At 47.3% G+C, this 12290-nt stretch overlaps 2 protein-coding genes across 4 annotated transcripts in view; both read left to right on the forward strand.

The window, feature by feature from the left end:
- The window catches only part of LOC132980801 (serine/threonine-protein kinase BRSK2-like), a 575981-nt gene that overhangs the window by 355496 nt on the left and 208195 nt on the right, over window positions 1-12290 (forward strand). The window lies entirely within an intron of this gene.
- large2 (LARGE xylosyl- and glucuronyltransferase 2) overlaps window positions 1-12290 on the forward strand; it is a 75088-nt gene that overhangs the window by 57617 nt on the left and 5181 nt on the right. For all 3 annotated transcript variants that reach the window (XM_061047517.1, XM_061047590.1, XM_061047671.1), the window contains 10 exons: window positions 3882-4171; window positions 5250-5332; window positions 5903-6026; window positions 8151-8322; window positions 8579-8683; window positions 8806-8918; window positions 9540-9665; window positions 9905-10060; window positions 11170-11333; window positions 11503-11781. In XM_061047517.1, coding sequence (XP_060903500.1) covers window positions 3882-4171; window positions 5250-5332; window positions 5903-6026; window positions 8151-8322; window positions 8579-8683; window positions 8806-8918; window positions 9540-9665; window positions 9905-10060; window positions 11170-11333; window positions 11503-11781 — 1612 coding nt within the window. The remainder of the gene's footprint in view (window positions 1-3881; window positions 4172-5249; window positions 5333-5902; window positions 6027-8150; window positions 8323-8578; window positions 8684-8805; window positions 8919-9539; window positions 9666-9904; window positions 10061-11169; window positions 11334-11502; window positions 11782-12290) is intronic.

Below are 12290 nucleotides of genomic sequence, written 5' to 3' on the forward strand. Positions count from 1 at the left end.
ACGACGCTGCCACGCTGTTTTCCTGGAAGAACACAAACACACATAAAGGCAACACGATAGTCAGAGGCACATCAGAGGGAGCTTCAGATGCTGCTCTAGATAAACGCTTGATTCTTTTTATCTCCAGAATTTATTTTTACTAGGCCTTTATAGATAGAGTCAGAAATCAGGGAGAGGGGGGGGAAATGACATGCAGGAAAAGAGCCACAGGTCGGTTGAGAGGATCCGAGCTGTCATTGGGCAAGAGTACAGCACGGCCAATCACGGTGCTGAGTCAAACCACCGCCAATACTTCATCTTTATGAAGGAATCTTTTCGACTTTGATGCATTGAAATGGCGCCGCCAGATGGCTATTTAAGTCAACTTTCCAGTCTTAAAACATCTGTTGGATCCAACCTGACTCTCATCCCGGTCCTAACGCCGGACTGTAACAGGACTGCCAGAGTCCTGCGGGTCTGATCTCTGCTCTAATGTGGGACGTCAACTCATAGAATTACACTTGATTGGTTGGGCTGCATAGGTTATTCTAAGATGTCTCGTACACACACACACACACACACACACACACACACACACACACACACACACACACACACACACACACACGCACACACACACACACACGTTGAGGTTAGCAGGAATCTCTGGAGGGAAACCAGAGCGGAAAAATAGGATTCCCCTTTGTTGATGATCCTGGAACATGCAGGACTACTGAGTAATTATGGTGCTGTGTGTGTGTGTGTGTGTGTGTGTGTGTGTGTGTGTGTGTGTGTGTGTGTGTGTGTGTGTGTGTGTGTGTGTGTGTGTGTGTGTGTGTGTGTGTGTGTGTGTGTGTGTGTGTGTGTGACCATGATGGAGTGAGTCCGTGCTCTGAGCAGGAACACTCAGCTTCAGAAATAACCAACGAGCTTCTGTTGCTGCCTGCCTGTCTGTCTGTCTGTATGTGCATCTGTCTGCCTGCAGATCAGATTCTGGTCACTCTATCTCTTCTCTCGGTTCAAGTTTTCTCTGACTCCTCGTCTCCTCGTCCTTCCCCTCTAACTCAGGTTGGATGATTGAGCGCAACTCTAGTTAGTTATTACGGAAGCCAGCTCGTGCAGACTCTCTGCAACAGCCTGAACGATTTCCATTTGAGAAAACAAAAACCCTGAAACACACCAAAGTCCAAAGCAAATGCAGCTATGGAAACAAATGCATTAACTGCAAACCTGCTGTAAATACTTCAAATTCCTCCAGGCCTGTAGGGGGCGCTTAGTAGGACATCTTGACAGTTTCAACCACTGTGAGTTTCAGTTAACACAAATGAGCAGATACATGACTAAACAAGAAAAGCTAAATGATGAAAAATAAACCCTGACATCCAACAAGATGCACAACAAATAAATGTAACCGTCTTCCACAATCTTTCATCTTCTCCATACCGATTTAACATTTTTATAAAAAAATTTAAAGGCACAGTTTGTAGATTCCACCACCAGGGAGCTCTCGGGGAATCATGGGAGTGATGGAAGCGAATGCGGAGTTGACCGTAGTCATGACGACCGGGCTGAGCCGACCTGAGGAAGAGAATATGTTTAGAGACAAGCTAATGTATCTGAGTATAATTTACATGATCTTTCTCACGCTTCCTCATGCAGCCGTCTTTGAAGTAACATCCGTTGTTTCCACGGCAACGATAAACTCTGTCTTGTCTTGGCGGCTCTACCATGACAAGAAATGGTCTCGCTACTACTTTGAAATGTTTTACTCTTGCTGTTATAAATGTGGAAATGAGGTGTTGATGTAAGTAAATTATATAAAACATAGTTTTAGTCATTTTTTTAAGTTTTTTTAGTTACATATTTTAAAATAATCAGACTCTGAAAGAACTTCCTTCCTTCTTTCGTTCCTCGTCTGTCACTGACATCTCCTCGCTCACTAAACGAGGGAGTGAGCATTCCCAGCATGCCTCACTTCAGCTGTGGGCCAGCTGCTGCTCCGACGGGGCGAGAGAGAGAACGAGAAAGGAGGAGGAGGAGGGAAAAATAGAGACACGTTACGGAAATAAGACGAGGAAAAGAGAGACTTGTAGAGGAAGAGAAGAAGAGAAGGCAGGGAGGGCGGAGCGACAGGTGGAGAGATTAGAAATGAAACAGGAAGAGGAAACTGAATGAGGAGGAAGCGGAGATTTGGCTGCAGTGGAAATGAAGAGAAAGAAGAAGAAAACAGGATCGACGCCCATTGTTTCTTAGAAATAAACCAAACCGCTCTCCTGATTACATCGTCATAATAACGTAATCCCCTCCTGGATTATTTGCAAAGAGCTCGTCCTTCAGATTGAATCAAACACGATGGTTATGCACCGCTCGGGATTTACAAGCCGGGATGGCGCCAACACTGATCAGAACGCAGAAAAATAAATGTTTAGGTGCTAAAAATAAACTCTTATTTCACTCAATATCTTGAGTGGTGGAGTCTCATAAGGTGGAGTCGTTACACGGCCCCTCCTCCTCCAGAAGCTCACCCTTACTGCAGGATGTAGTGTGTACGTTTACTGCTTGTACCTACACACTACACGATTCTAGGGTCTGTTGGGGCCCTAAGCAAAAACTCATTGAGGGCCCCTACGACCAGCATTTGTTATAACTTTTTTTTTTTTTCCACCCCCAGATGGATAACTCCTCTTCACGTTCCTTCATTGCCAAATTTCGTTTTTCACAGGAATAATGGTGCAACGCTTAGCAGGGCATTGGTAGTGAGTGCTGTCAGATGGGGCCAGATTAGGTAGATTTCCTACTGTCATTGCAAAATTTTCACATTTTGAGGTAATGCTTTGTTTTAAAGTTTGGGGGGGCCTGCTGGCCTGGGGCCCCAAGCAGTCGCCTGCCTTGCCTGTTGACAATCAGCGCCTCTGCTCCTGCCTGTCCAACAGGAAGCAGACCAACTCCATTAAGCCGTTAAGAAATACAGTATATAGCGGTCCACTTCCTCGTTTGACTGTGGTTGCGTTCACATACCCGACGGACCGTACTCGAGTACACATGGGTTTTCCCGAAACCACCTCTTCAAGTGGACTTGGGCATGGTACCCGAGTGCGGTACGTTGGTGTTTACACTGATCAAATGAATCAGACTTTGGGGTCAAGTGTACTCTGATCCGGATCCAGGTCCCTAATGTGAAACCAACCTGAGTCTATTTTTTTGTTTTTGTGGAATAAAGCGTCGTACTCTACCTTTAAATATCTTCAAACCCGGGGTCAGGGGTCCGATTCCGAAGCTCCTGCAGCCACATGTCTGATGTGTCCTAGGGCAAGACTCTTAACCCCAAGTTGCTCCCACTGCTTCCTTAGAGGTGTATGAATGTGTATGAATGGGTTAATAAATATTGATGGACTCTTAACACATCAGCCTCTACCATCAGGGTGTGAATGTGTACAAGCCACACACCCTAACTCCTCAGTCATTCTGGGTTTCTTTAACCCCTTCCCGCTCTGTCAGGAAGGGAAGAACGAGGAAGGCGGTGAAAGAGGAGAAGGCGAAGTGTGATGAGCCAATTTTCACGTGTGAGACTCTCGAGAAAGCAGCATGTTTGTATCTTCAGCGAGAAAAGCACAACGTATGTGATGCCACAAGCCCGAGAACAAGTTTACACTTCCTGTCGTCGTGTCAGATTAAATTTAGAGAAAGTGAAAACAAACCTTGCAGCAGCTGCTGTCGCCCGTGTTTCCGCTCTGACTGTTAATCCTGCTGCTCACGCTGAGTGGGAAGTAAACAAACATATTCACAAAGTGGACTCTGGCATCCCACAGTAAAAAAAGAGGGAATAGAAACAGCAACGTGCACTTCAGATGGTCTAAACCTCCTTCCTCTCTCCTCCCCCCCCCCCCCCCCCCCCCCCTCAGATGGTCGCTCCCTCCTCCTCGCTCCCTGCCTCCCGGACACGCCTGCAGCCCGGGTCCTGGAGCGAGCCGTCCTCGAGTCGCGCGTCCGAGAGGTGGAGGAGGAGAACCGGCAGATCCGCCTGCAGCTCAGCCAGTCGCATGGCACCGCTGCCCAGCCGCCGGACGGTAACTATGGCAACCAGCAGTGGGGAGCCTCGGCGGACACGGGGCCCGAGGACGGGGACAACACGGCCGAGGAGAAGAACAACCACACGGAGTGTCCCCGGTCGCCCACCGTCCAGAAGTGTGAGGTAAGGGAACACAAACATGATAACACGTTGCACAAGAGGGAAGGGTGGAGGCAGCGAGGAGGGTGGAGTCAGCGAGGAGGGTGGAGTCAGTGAGGAAGGTGGCGTCAGTGAGGAGGGTGGAGTCAGGGAGGAGGGTGGAGTCAGTGAGGAAGGTGGAGTCAGTGAGGAAGGTGGAGTCAGTGAGGAGGGTGGAGTCAGTGAGGAAGGTGGAGTCAGCGAGGAGGGTGGAGTCAGTGAGGAAGGTGGAGTCAGTGAGGAAGGTGGAGTCAGCGAGGAAGGTGGAGTCAGTGAGGAAGGTGGAGTCAGTGAGGAAGGTGGAGTCAGTGAGGAAGGTGGAGTCAGTGAGGAGGGTGGAGTCAGTGAGGAAGGTGGAGTCAGTGAGGAGGGTGGAGTCAGCGAGGAAGGTGGAGTCAGAGAGGAGGGTGGAGTCAGTAAGGAGGGTGGAGTCAGTGAGGAAGGTGGAGTCAGTGAGGAGGGTGGAGTCAGCGAGGAGGGTGGAGTCAGTGAGGAGGGTGGAGTCAGTGAGGAGGGTGGAGTCAGTGAGGAAGGTGGAGTCAGTGAGGAGGGTGGAGTCAGCGAGGAGGGTGGAGTCAGTGAGGAGGGTGGAGTCAGTGAGGAGGGTGGAGTCAGTGAGGCATGTGGACGTTGGAGTCAGTGAGGAAGGTGGAGTCAGTGAGGAGGGTGGAGTCAGTGAGTGGAGTCAGTGAGGAAGGTGGAGGTGGTGATGAGTGAGTCGACGGGGACTAAACCCCCTTTGATGTGTTTTCAGCTTCTGATTTTCTGTTTGAAAGCAAATGACGTGAAATCATAAATATCCGAGAGGCTAAATATGAAATGTCAAATCCGAGACGGGAGCGGGAAAAAACGTCCAGATTTATGTGAAGTTAGGAAAAAAAAAAGTGGAGCTAAAACTTGAGCGCTGAATAAGACGGAGGGATGATTCACAGAGAAACGTGTTTGAATGACTCATGGCTGCTGCTGCTGCTGCTTCCCTAAAACGCTGAGCTGTTAAACTTCCTCGTGAAACCCGCTGACCCCTCCTCTTCCTCTTCCTCTTCATCTTCCTCTGTCCCTGCAGCTGATCCATGTAGCGTGCGTTTGTGCCGGTCACAACGCCAGCAGAGACGTGGTCACGCTGGTCAAGTCCGTCCTCTTTCACAGGTGAGTCTCCTCATTTACAACGACAGAAATGTTCCGATTTAAGTCTCTGTGTTCGAACTCGGGTACCATGCCCGAGTCCGCTTGAAGAGGTGGTCTCGGGCACGATTCATGTGTACTCGAGTACGGTCTGATCCGGGCTAACATAACGCCGTTTCATGACCTTTTTTTTTCCCGATTTACAGTCTGTATCTCCCAGCATGCATTGCCCATAGGGAGTAATTTAAACATCTAGTGTTGTAGTCCTCATAATCGGTCTTGGGCTCAAGACCTCGGAATGGAAAGCGTTTTTACTCGGTCTTGTTCCTCTCTCGGACTGAGAGTAAGACTTTCTTCTATTTTTTCCACGTCCTTTCTAAAATAGAATAAACCCAAGGTGTTAAATTCTGGGACTGCCCTTAAAGGTGGGATGAGCTACATGCCTACATATGTCACCCTGCTGCCCTGAACACCAAATCAACAACCAGAGGAGATTTTATTCCTGCAGGACGAACAGTGTGTGCAAAGCTAAACCAGCTGGCTGTCCTCCATAAGGAACCTTTTGATCATGATGTCTCTCTTTTTCTTTTTCAGGAGAAATCCTCTTCACTTCCATTTCATCACCGACACCGTAGCCAATCGCATCCTGAGTTCTCTGTTTCAGACCTGGATGGTCCCGTCTGTGCAAGTCAGCTTCTACGACGCCGACGAACTCAAGGTAAGAGGAGCACACCGTGTCAGTCCTCGTCCATCAAACGCCTCTGCCCGTCCCCGTTCCCTGCTTTGTGTCGGGAGGAGGTGAGTCAAAGTCAAAGATCAAAGTCGACCCTTCCACCTCCACGAAGCAGCAGCGAGTCGACTTGAATGCGTTTGGTAAATCTCCTCTGAAGGCGGAGATTCACCTCGCAGCATCAAAGAGACGTCGACACAAAAGCAGCGCGCTCCAGATGAATCAGAGACGCGCAAACAGGAGGTCACAGCGTGCGGTTTGGAGTGTGTCCGTCTCATTGTGCATCACATTAACAGATCAGACGATTGATTAAACACCCTGAGTGTTCACAGGATGTAAATTCATGTGAGGGAGGGGGGGGGGGGGTTAATCTGACGTTTGGTCTCCTTCTAAGTGACAACAGATTCAGAGCAGGAGGGATGGAAGACATATTAAACACAAACAGAATGTGCGACTTTTTGATCCAGTAGATGTCGCCCTTGAGCTCCCGCATGAAACCAAAACAAACTGCTGTTAGGCCACGCCTCCTCCATACTGAAGCCTCCGCCCTCCACCAGAGACACACCTCCAACCCCCCTCCACTCGCGTTCACATGAAGGAGTTATGAATTAGAAAGAACCATAATTAAGCTCCATTAAGCGCGGACTAAAGTATCTTTTGCTCGAGCTGCAGTCACCTGTGTCCTGCATTGTTGTGTTAGCATGCTAATGTTAGCGCTCTATTGTTATCTTGTAGCTTCACTTTTCATGTAAACAGACACAGAATGAGCGTGATCTAAAAACTCTTACTAACATCCAAATAATCAGTGAGTATGTTCTTCTTCTTCTCTCTAGTTCTTGACTAAAACAGCTTTTAAACACAAGGGGAGGAGCCGGCCGTCCCGTCCATGTAAACACAGCTCTGACAACAACACAGCCAGCGGGACTCGAGCTTCTCCCTCATTGTAGACAGTCATGACTCAGAGACACATTTACACAGGATAGACTGGATTTAGGATATATTTATGTGTAACATGTCGCTCATTCTTCCTTTAAGTCCCAGCAGGGTACGATGTTTATTGCACAGCGGTCATATTCTCTTTTACATTCTGTCAGTTATCTTGTTAATAGGTACTAGGTGTGAGGTGTGTGTGGGAAACTAGGTCTGCGATTACAGTTTTCAATCACGATTAATCTCAAAATTTCAATAATTAATTGGTGGGGGGGATTGCCGTTTGCTTCCGCCTCGCACTCAGAATACCCAATGAAAACAAAAACACATTAAAAACTGCTCCAAAGGAAAAGCTGCTGCAACGTTTATCTCATCTTCTTTTAAAGATTTAAAAGATTTACCTCACCTCACTCCATCTCACGTCCAGGTTTAAATGAAACAAAGTGTGTCTGATAAACTGGAATATGAAGCAGGAGGCACTCAGTCTTCATCTCAAACAGATTCTAAGTAGCAGCTCTTTAAAGGCAAACGGAGGTGAAAAAAGATTTTTCAGTGTGCGGAAACAAAGTGTACCTACGCTGCTCAAACACTTCTCTCCCAAAGTCAAGTGACACTTCAGCACAAAACGCCCCAATCATTCCTTTCTCATCAGGTTGATGAATGTGCTCTCAGAGCGACGGGGATGTACGGATCAGTGTGTGTGTGTGTGTGTGTGTGTGTGTGTGTGTGTGTGATTCCGACCTGCATCCCCCTCCGACACATCATCACATTCTCCCTCCTCTCAGTCTTTGTGCTGAACAATGAGTCCTTTGTGGAGCGTCGACCTGCAGCCCTCTTCTCTCTACTTTTCATTAACTGGCATTAAAGAGCAGAAAAAAGAAAAACAAACGACGCGACTCTAAGCCGATTATATTTGCACATGATGCACTTATGCAGATCCAATTACTCTGAATCAAGAGAATTAATTAAGAGACACTATTTGCAGATTCAGAAAAGAGAGGGGGGAAAAAAAACACACACAGCGGCTCTGCCAGAATGAGCTGAATGCGTCTTTGTGTCGGCCCGCTCACAGAATACCGCTCACGTTTAAAGAACAGCGCTCGCTCCAGAAGTCACCTGCTGGAGAAGCATGAAAATAACAAACCTGATGATTCTTCTTCTTCTTCTTCTTTGTCGTTCCAGTCCGAGGTGTCGTGGATCCCCAACAAGCATTACTCAGGTATTTACGGCTTGATGAAGCTGACGCTGACCAAAGCTTTGCCCTCCGACCTGTCCAAGGTCATCGTCCTCGATACGGACATCACCTTTGCCACCGACATCGCCGAGCTCTGGGGCATCTTTAGAAAGTTCACCGGTAAGACACCTTCAAATGTTTAGGCTGTTGAAGAATCTCATCTGTGAAAGTTAAGATCCTGCGTTTTCTTATGTTTTAAGTCTGACTCAGGGTGCAGGAGTTTAAAAATCCAGGATGAGGATCAGGGTCAGGGTCAGGATCAGGATCAGGGTCAGGGTCAGGGTCAGATTGTAACTGTCATAAGAGTTACAGACTGCTCCTTTAAGTCTAGAAAGAAGTTGAGCTCTTCACTGATGTTTGTCTTTCTTGTTTGAAGACAAACAGGTGATCGGTCTGGTGGAGAACCAGAGCGACTGGTACCTGGGGAACCTTTGGAAGAACCACAAACCGTGGCCGGCGCTGGGACGAGGCTTCAACACAGGTAACAACACAGATCGTATTTAATACTTGACTTTAATTTTCTATTTATTTTAAGAAACATTCAACATGATTTTAGACGACCTCAGTCATGATCGTGTACCTTTTGTTGGCTCTCTCTAACAGGGGTCATCCTCCTCTACCTGGAGCGACTGAGACGGATCGGTTGGGAGCAGATGTGGCGGCTGACGGCGGAGAGGGAGCTAATGAGCATGCTCAGTACGTCGCTGGCGGATCAGGTGAGCCAGCGATAAATCAAATTCCTCTTCTTTTCAGAGATTAGCTTGTGGTTTATCTTTGAGTCCATGAGCCCAGAGTGGAACCAGTTTGTGTTTAAAATGAGTCCAGTCTGGATCCAGTTTGAGTCTAAAATTAGTCCAGTCTGGATCCTGTTTCAGTCTAAAATGAGTCCAGTCTGGATCCAGTTTGAGTCTAAAATGAGTCCAGTCTGGATCCAGTTTCAGTCTAAAATGAGTCCAGTCTGGATCCAATTTGAGTCCAAATGAGTCCAGTCTGGATCCTGTTTGAGTCCAAATGAGACCAGTCTGGATCCAGTTTGAGTCCAAATGAGTCCAGTCTGGATCCTGTTTGAGTCTAAAATGAGTACAGTCTGGATCCTGTTTGAGTCTAAAATGAGTACAGTCTGGATCCAGTTTGAGTCTAAAATGAGTCCAGTCTGGACCCAGGTTGTTTATGATCCCATTTATGACAAGTGTCCCTGAATGAAATTGGCTACCCCCGATAGCTGAAACACAAAGCTTTGATAAAACCAGAAGAGAGTCCATGTGGCCCTCTTTATCAGTCATACATCCAAGTATCGGCTGTAGACCTCTAACAGTCCGTGTGCGGTCTCTCTGCAGGACATCTTCAACGCCTTCATCAAGCAGAACCCCGTCCTGGTGCACCAGCTGCCCTGCTTCTGGAACGTTCAGCTGTCTGATCACACTCGCTCCGAGCAGTGCTACACCGAGGTGTCTGACCTCAAGGTACACACACACACACACACACACACACACACACACACACACACACACACACACACACAGTTTGATATACTGCTGAGGGCAGAGGGCTGACTCTGTCCTCTGGAGACACGACGGTCTGTCAGGGTTCAGTCTGTTCGATTTACAGAGCTGCTGCTGCACAAACACAAACTGCAGAAAACAGGCTGTAGTATGACTGATGTAGCTGATGATAACACGTCTCCTCCGTGCTGTGGTCCCAGGTGATCCACTGGAACTCCCCAAAGAAACTACGAGTGAAGAACAAACACGTGGAGTTCTTCAGGAACCTCTACCTGACCTTCTTAGAGTACGACGGAAACCTGCTGAGACGGGAACTGTTCGGCTGCCCGAGTCAGGCCAGTCCAGACAGCGTGCAGGTGAGACACACACACACACACACACACACACACACACACACACACACACACACACACACACACACACACACACACACACACACACACACACACACAAGCGCAAAGAAAGGCCAGTCAGCAGATACTGAGGCTGCAGCATACATTAACAAAGCTTATACTGAAAGATTCTCTTCTTTATTGCCGTACTTAGAGTGTTTGGGAAAGAGCCAGACTGATGTTGGAGCCAATATGGATTTTCTCAGAGTAACAAATATCTGTTAACAGTTTGCCAATATTCAATTTAACTCGTTTTACAATTTCAGAAAGGGTTCAAAGTTTAAAAAAAAAAAAGCACTAAAATTGGCAGGAAAGCAGTTTGATATTATACTGTACAGAACAAATGTTGCTGCCATGGTAACAGTCCCTGTTTAGGTTTGCTAAAAGTCCAGTCCAAATTAATTTAAAGGATAAATCAGTGAGATGTGTAGTGAGTGAAATTATAAAGTGACCTTACTATATGATCAGACAAAACATGCTATGTTGAAGGTAGGCGATTTTAAGGCAACCCCCACACGGCCGTTTTGGATGCCCCTCAGTTTGCCAGATATGAGAGCAGTTATCAGGTCAAACCAACAGGTGTTGCAGCGATGGAAGCGGGCAAGAGAAGTGGTTCAGATAGAAGTGATTGTACCCGACCTAAAAAGCCTCTGCATGTTTCTAATAAGCTCCACGAGCAGAAACGTGCTCAAACTAGGATCAATATTGGAGATGATTTTGAAAAATGGAGAGAGGTTAGAACACAGAAAGGTTTACAGACCGATGCAGAGCTGGATAAACACTGAAGCTTCAGTGTCCACCACATGGCAACCTGCGTGAGCATCGACTCTAGAGAGGAGGGGGCGGGGGGGAGACAATTCTGTGTGATGTTTGAATTTAGACTGCAGTACCCATTTTAAACACTAGGTGTCAGAGTTACATATTGCTCCTTTAACGAGTTTGATTCATTTGGTCTGTATTTGGTCTGGTTTGTCTGAAGAAAAGGGAAAGCATTATCCAGCCTGACTGAACTTGAGTTCATAGTCCAAAGAATTTTCAGTGATGAGCAGAGTTGTGTGCGTGTGTCCTCTCAGCTGCAGGCGGCTCTGGAGGAGCTGGACGAGGACGATCAGTGTTACGACTTTCGACGGGAGCGACTCACTGTTCACAGAGTTCACCTCTACTTCCTGCAGTACGAGTACACGCCCACCGAGGACGACACGGACATCACGCTGGTGGCCCAGCTCTCCATGGACAGGTACCAAACCATCTCATAATCCCTGAAGCAGTATATAATAATTACAGTATATTCATACATGCTGTTCTATTTAGTCTTTACTTAATTAGTTAACCATTTTCTGACCTGTTTTTGATAAATATTCTATAGACTGTAATAATCTGAGGGATTATTTGATACATCTGTGCAGGCTCCAGATGTTGGAGGCCATCTGTAAGCACTGGGAGGGCCCCATCAGCCTGGCGCTCTACATGTCCGACGCCGAGGCTCAGCAGTTCCTCCGATACGCTCAAGCCTCAGAGGTCCTCAAGAACCGCAAGAACGTTGGCTACCACATCGTCTACAAGGAGGGCCAGTTCTACCCCGTCAACCTGGTGAGGAACGTGGCCCTGAAGAATGCCAACACGCCGTACGTGTTTCTGACCGATGTGGACTTCCTCCCGATGTATGGTCTCTACGATTACCTCAGGTATGGACTCCCAATAACACTAACTAACCAGTAGAGGCAGCGGCACACTGCAAAGTGAAATGTTTGTTTTTGTCAATGGAGTCTGTCTGCCTTGAGCATTTTTCTGGCACTTTGGGTATCTTGTCAAACACATAATAATCTCTGATAATCACCAAACCCCCAACATAGCTACAGGCTATGTAGCAGCCCCCCTCTGACATCTCTCTATTAGTGCATGTCCACAGGTCCTGTTTGTGAATGCGTGTGAGAAGCAAGTCTCTGTGTATTGCCGTTTTGATCTCAAATTTCATTTCGGGACGTCTTACAAAGCCTTAAATCTAACAAGGATACCTTGTTTAAGCATTTTAAAGAGGACATATTATCCCCCTTTTCCACCTTTTCAAACAGTCCCCCTGTGGTCTAAATGAAACATCTGTGCTGTGCGTTGGTCAAAATATAACATGAATCAAGCACCAGAGGAAGTTTGTGACCCTGTATAAACCAGCTCTCTCAGAACACTCAGATTTGGT

This window comes from Labrus mixtus, chromosome 1 (genome assembly GCF_963584025.1).
Source record: "Labrus mixtus chromosome 1, fLabMix1.1, whole genome shotgun sequence".
In the NCBI taxonomy this organism is placed as follows: Eukaryota; Metazoa; Chordata; class Actinopteri; order Labriformes; family Labridae; genus Labrus; species Labrus mixtus.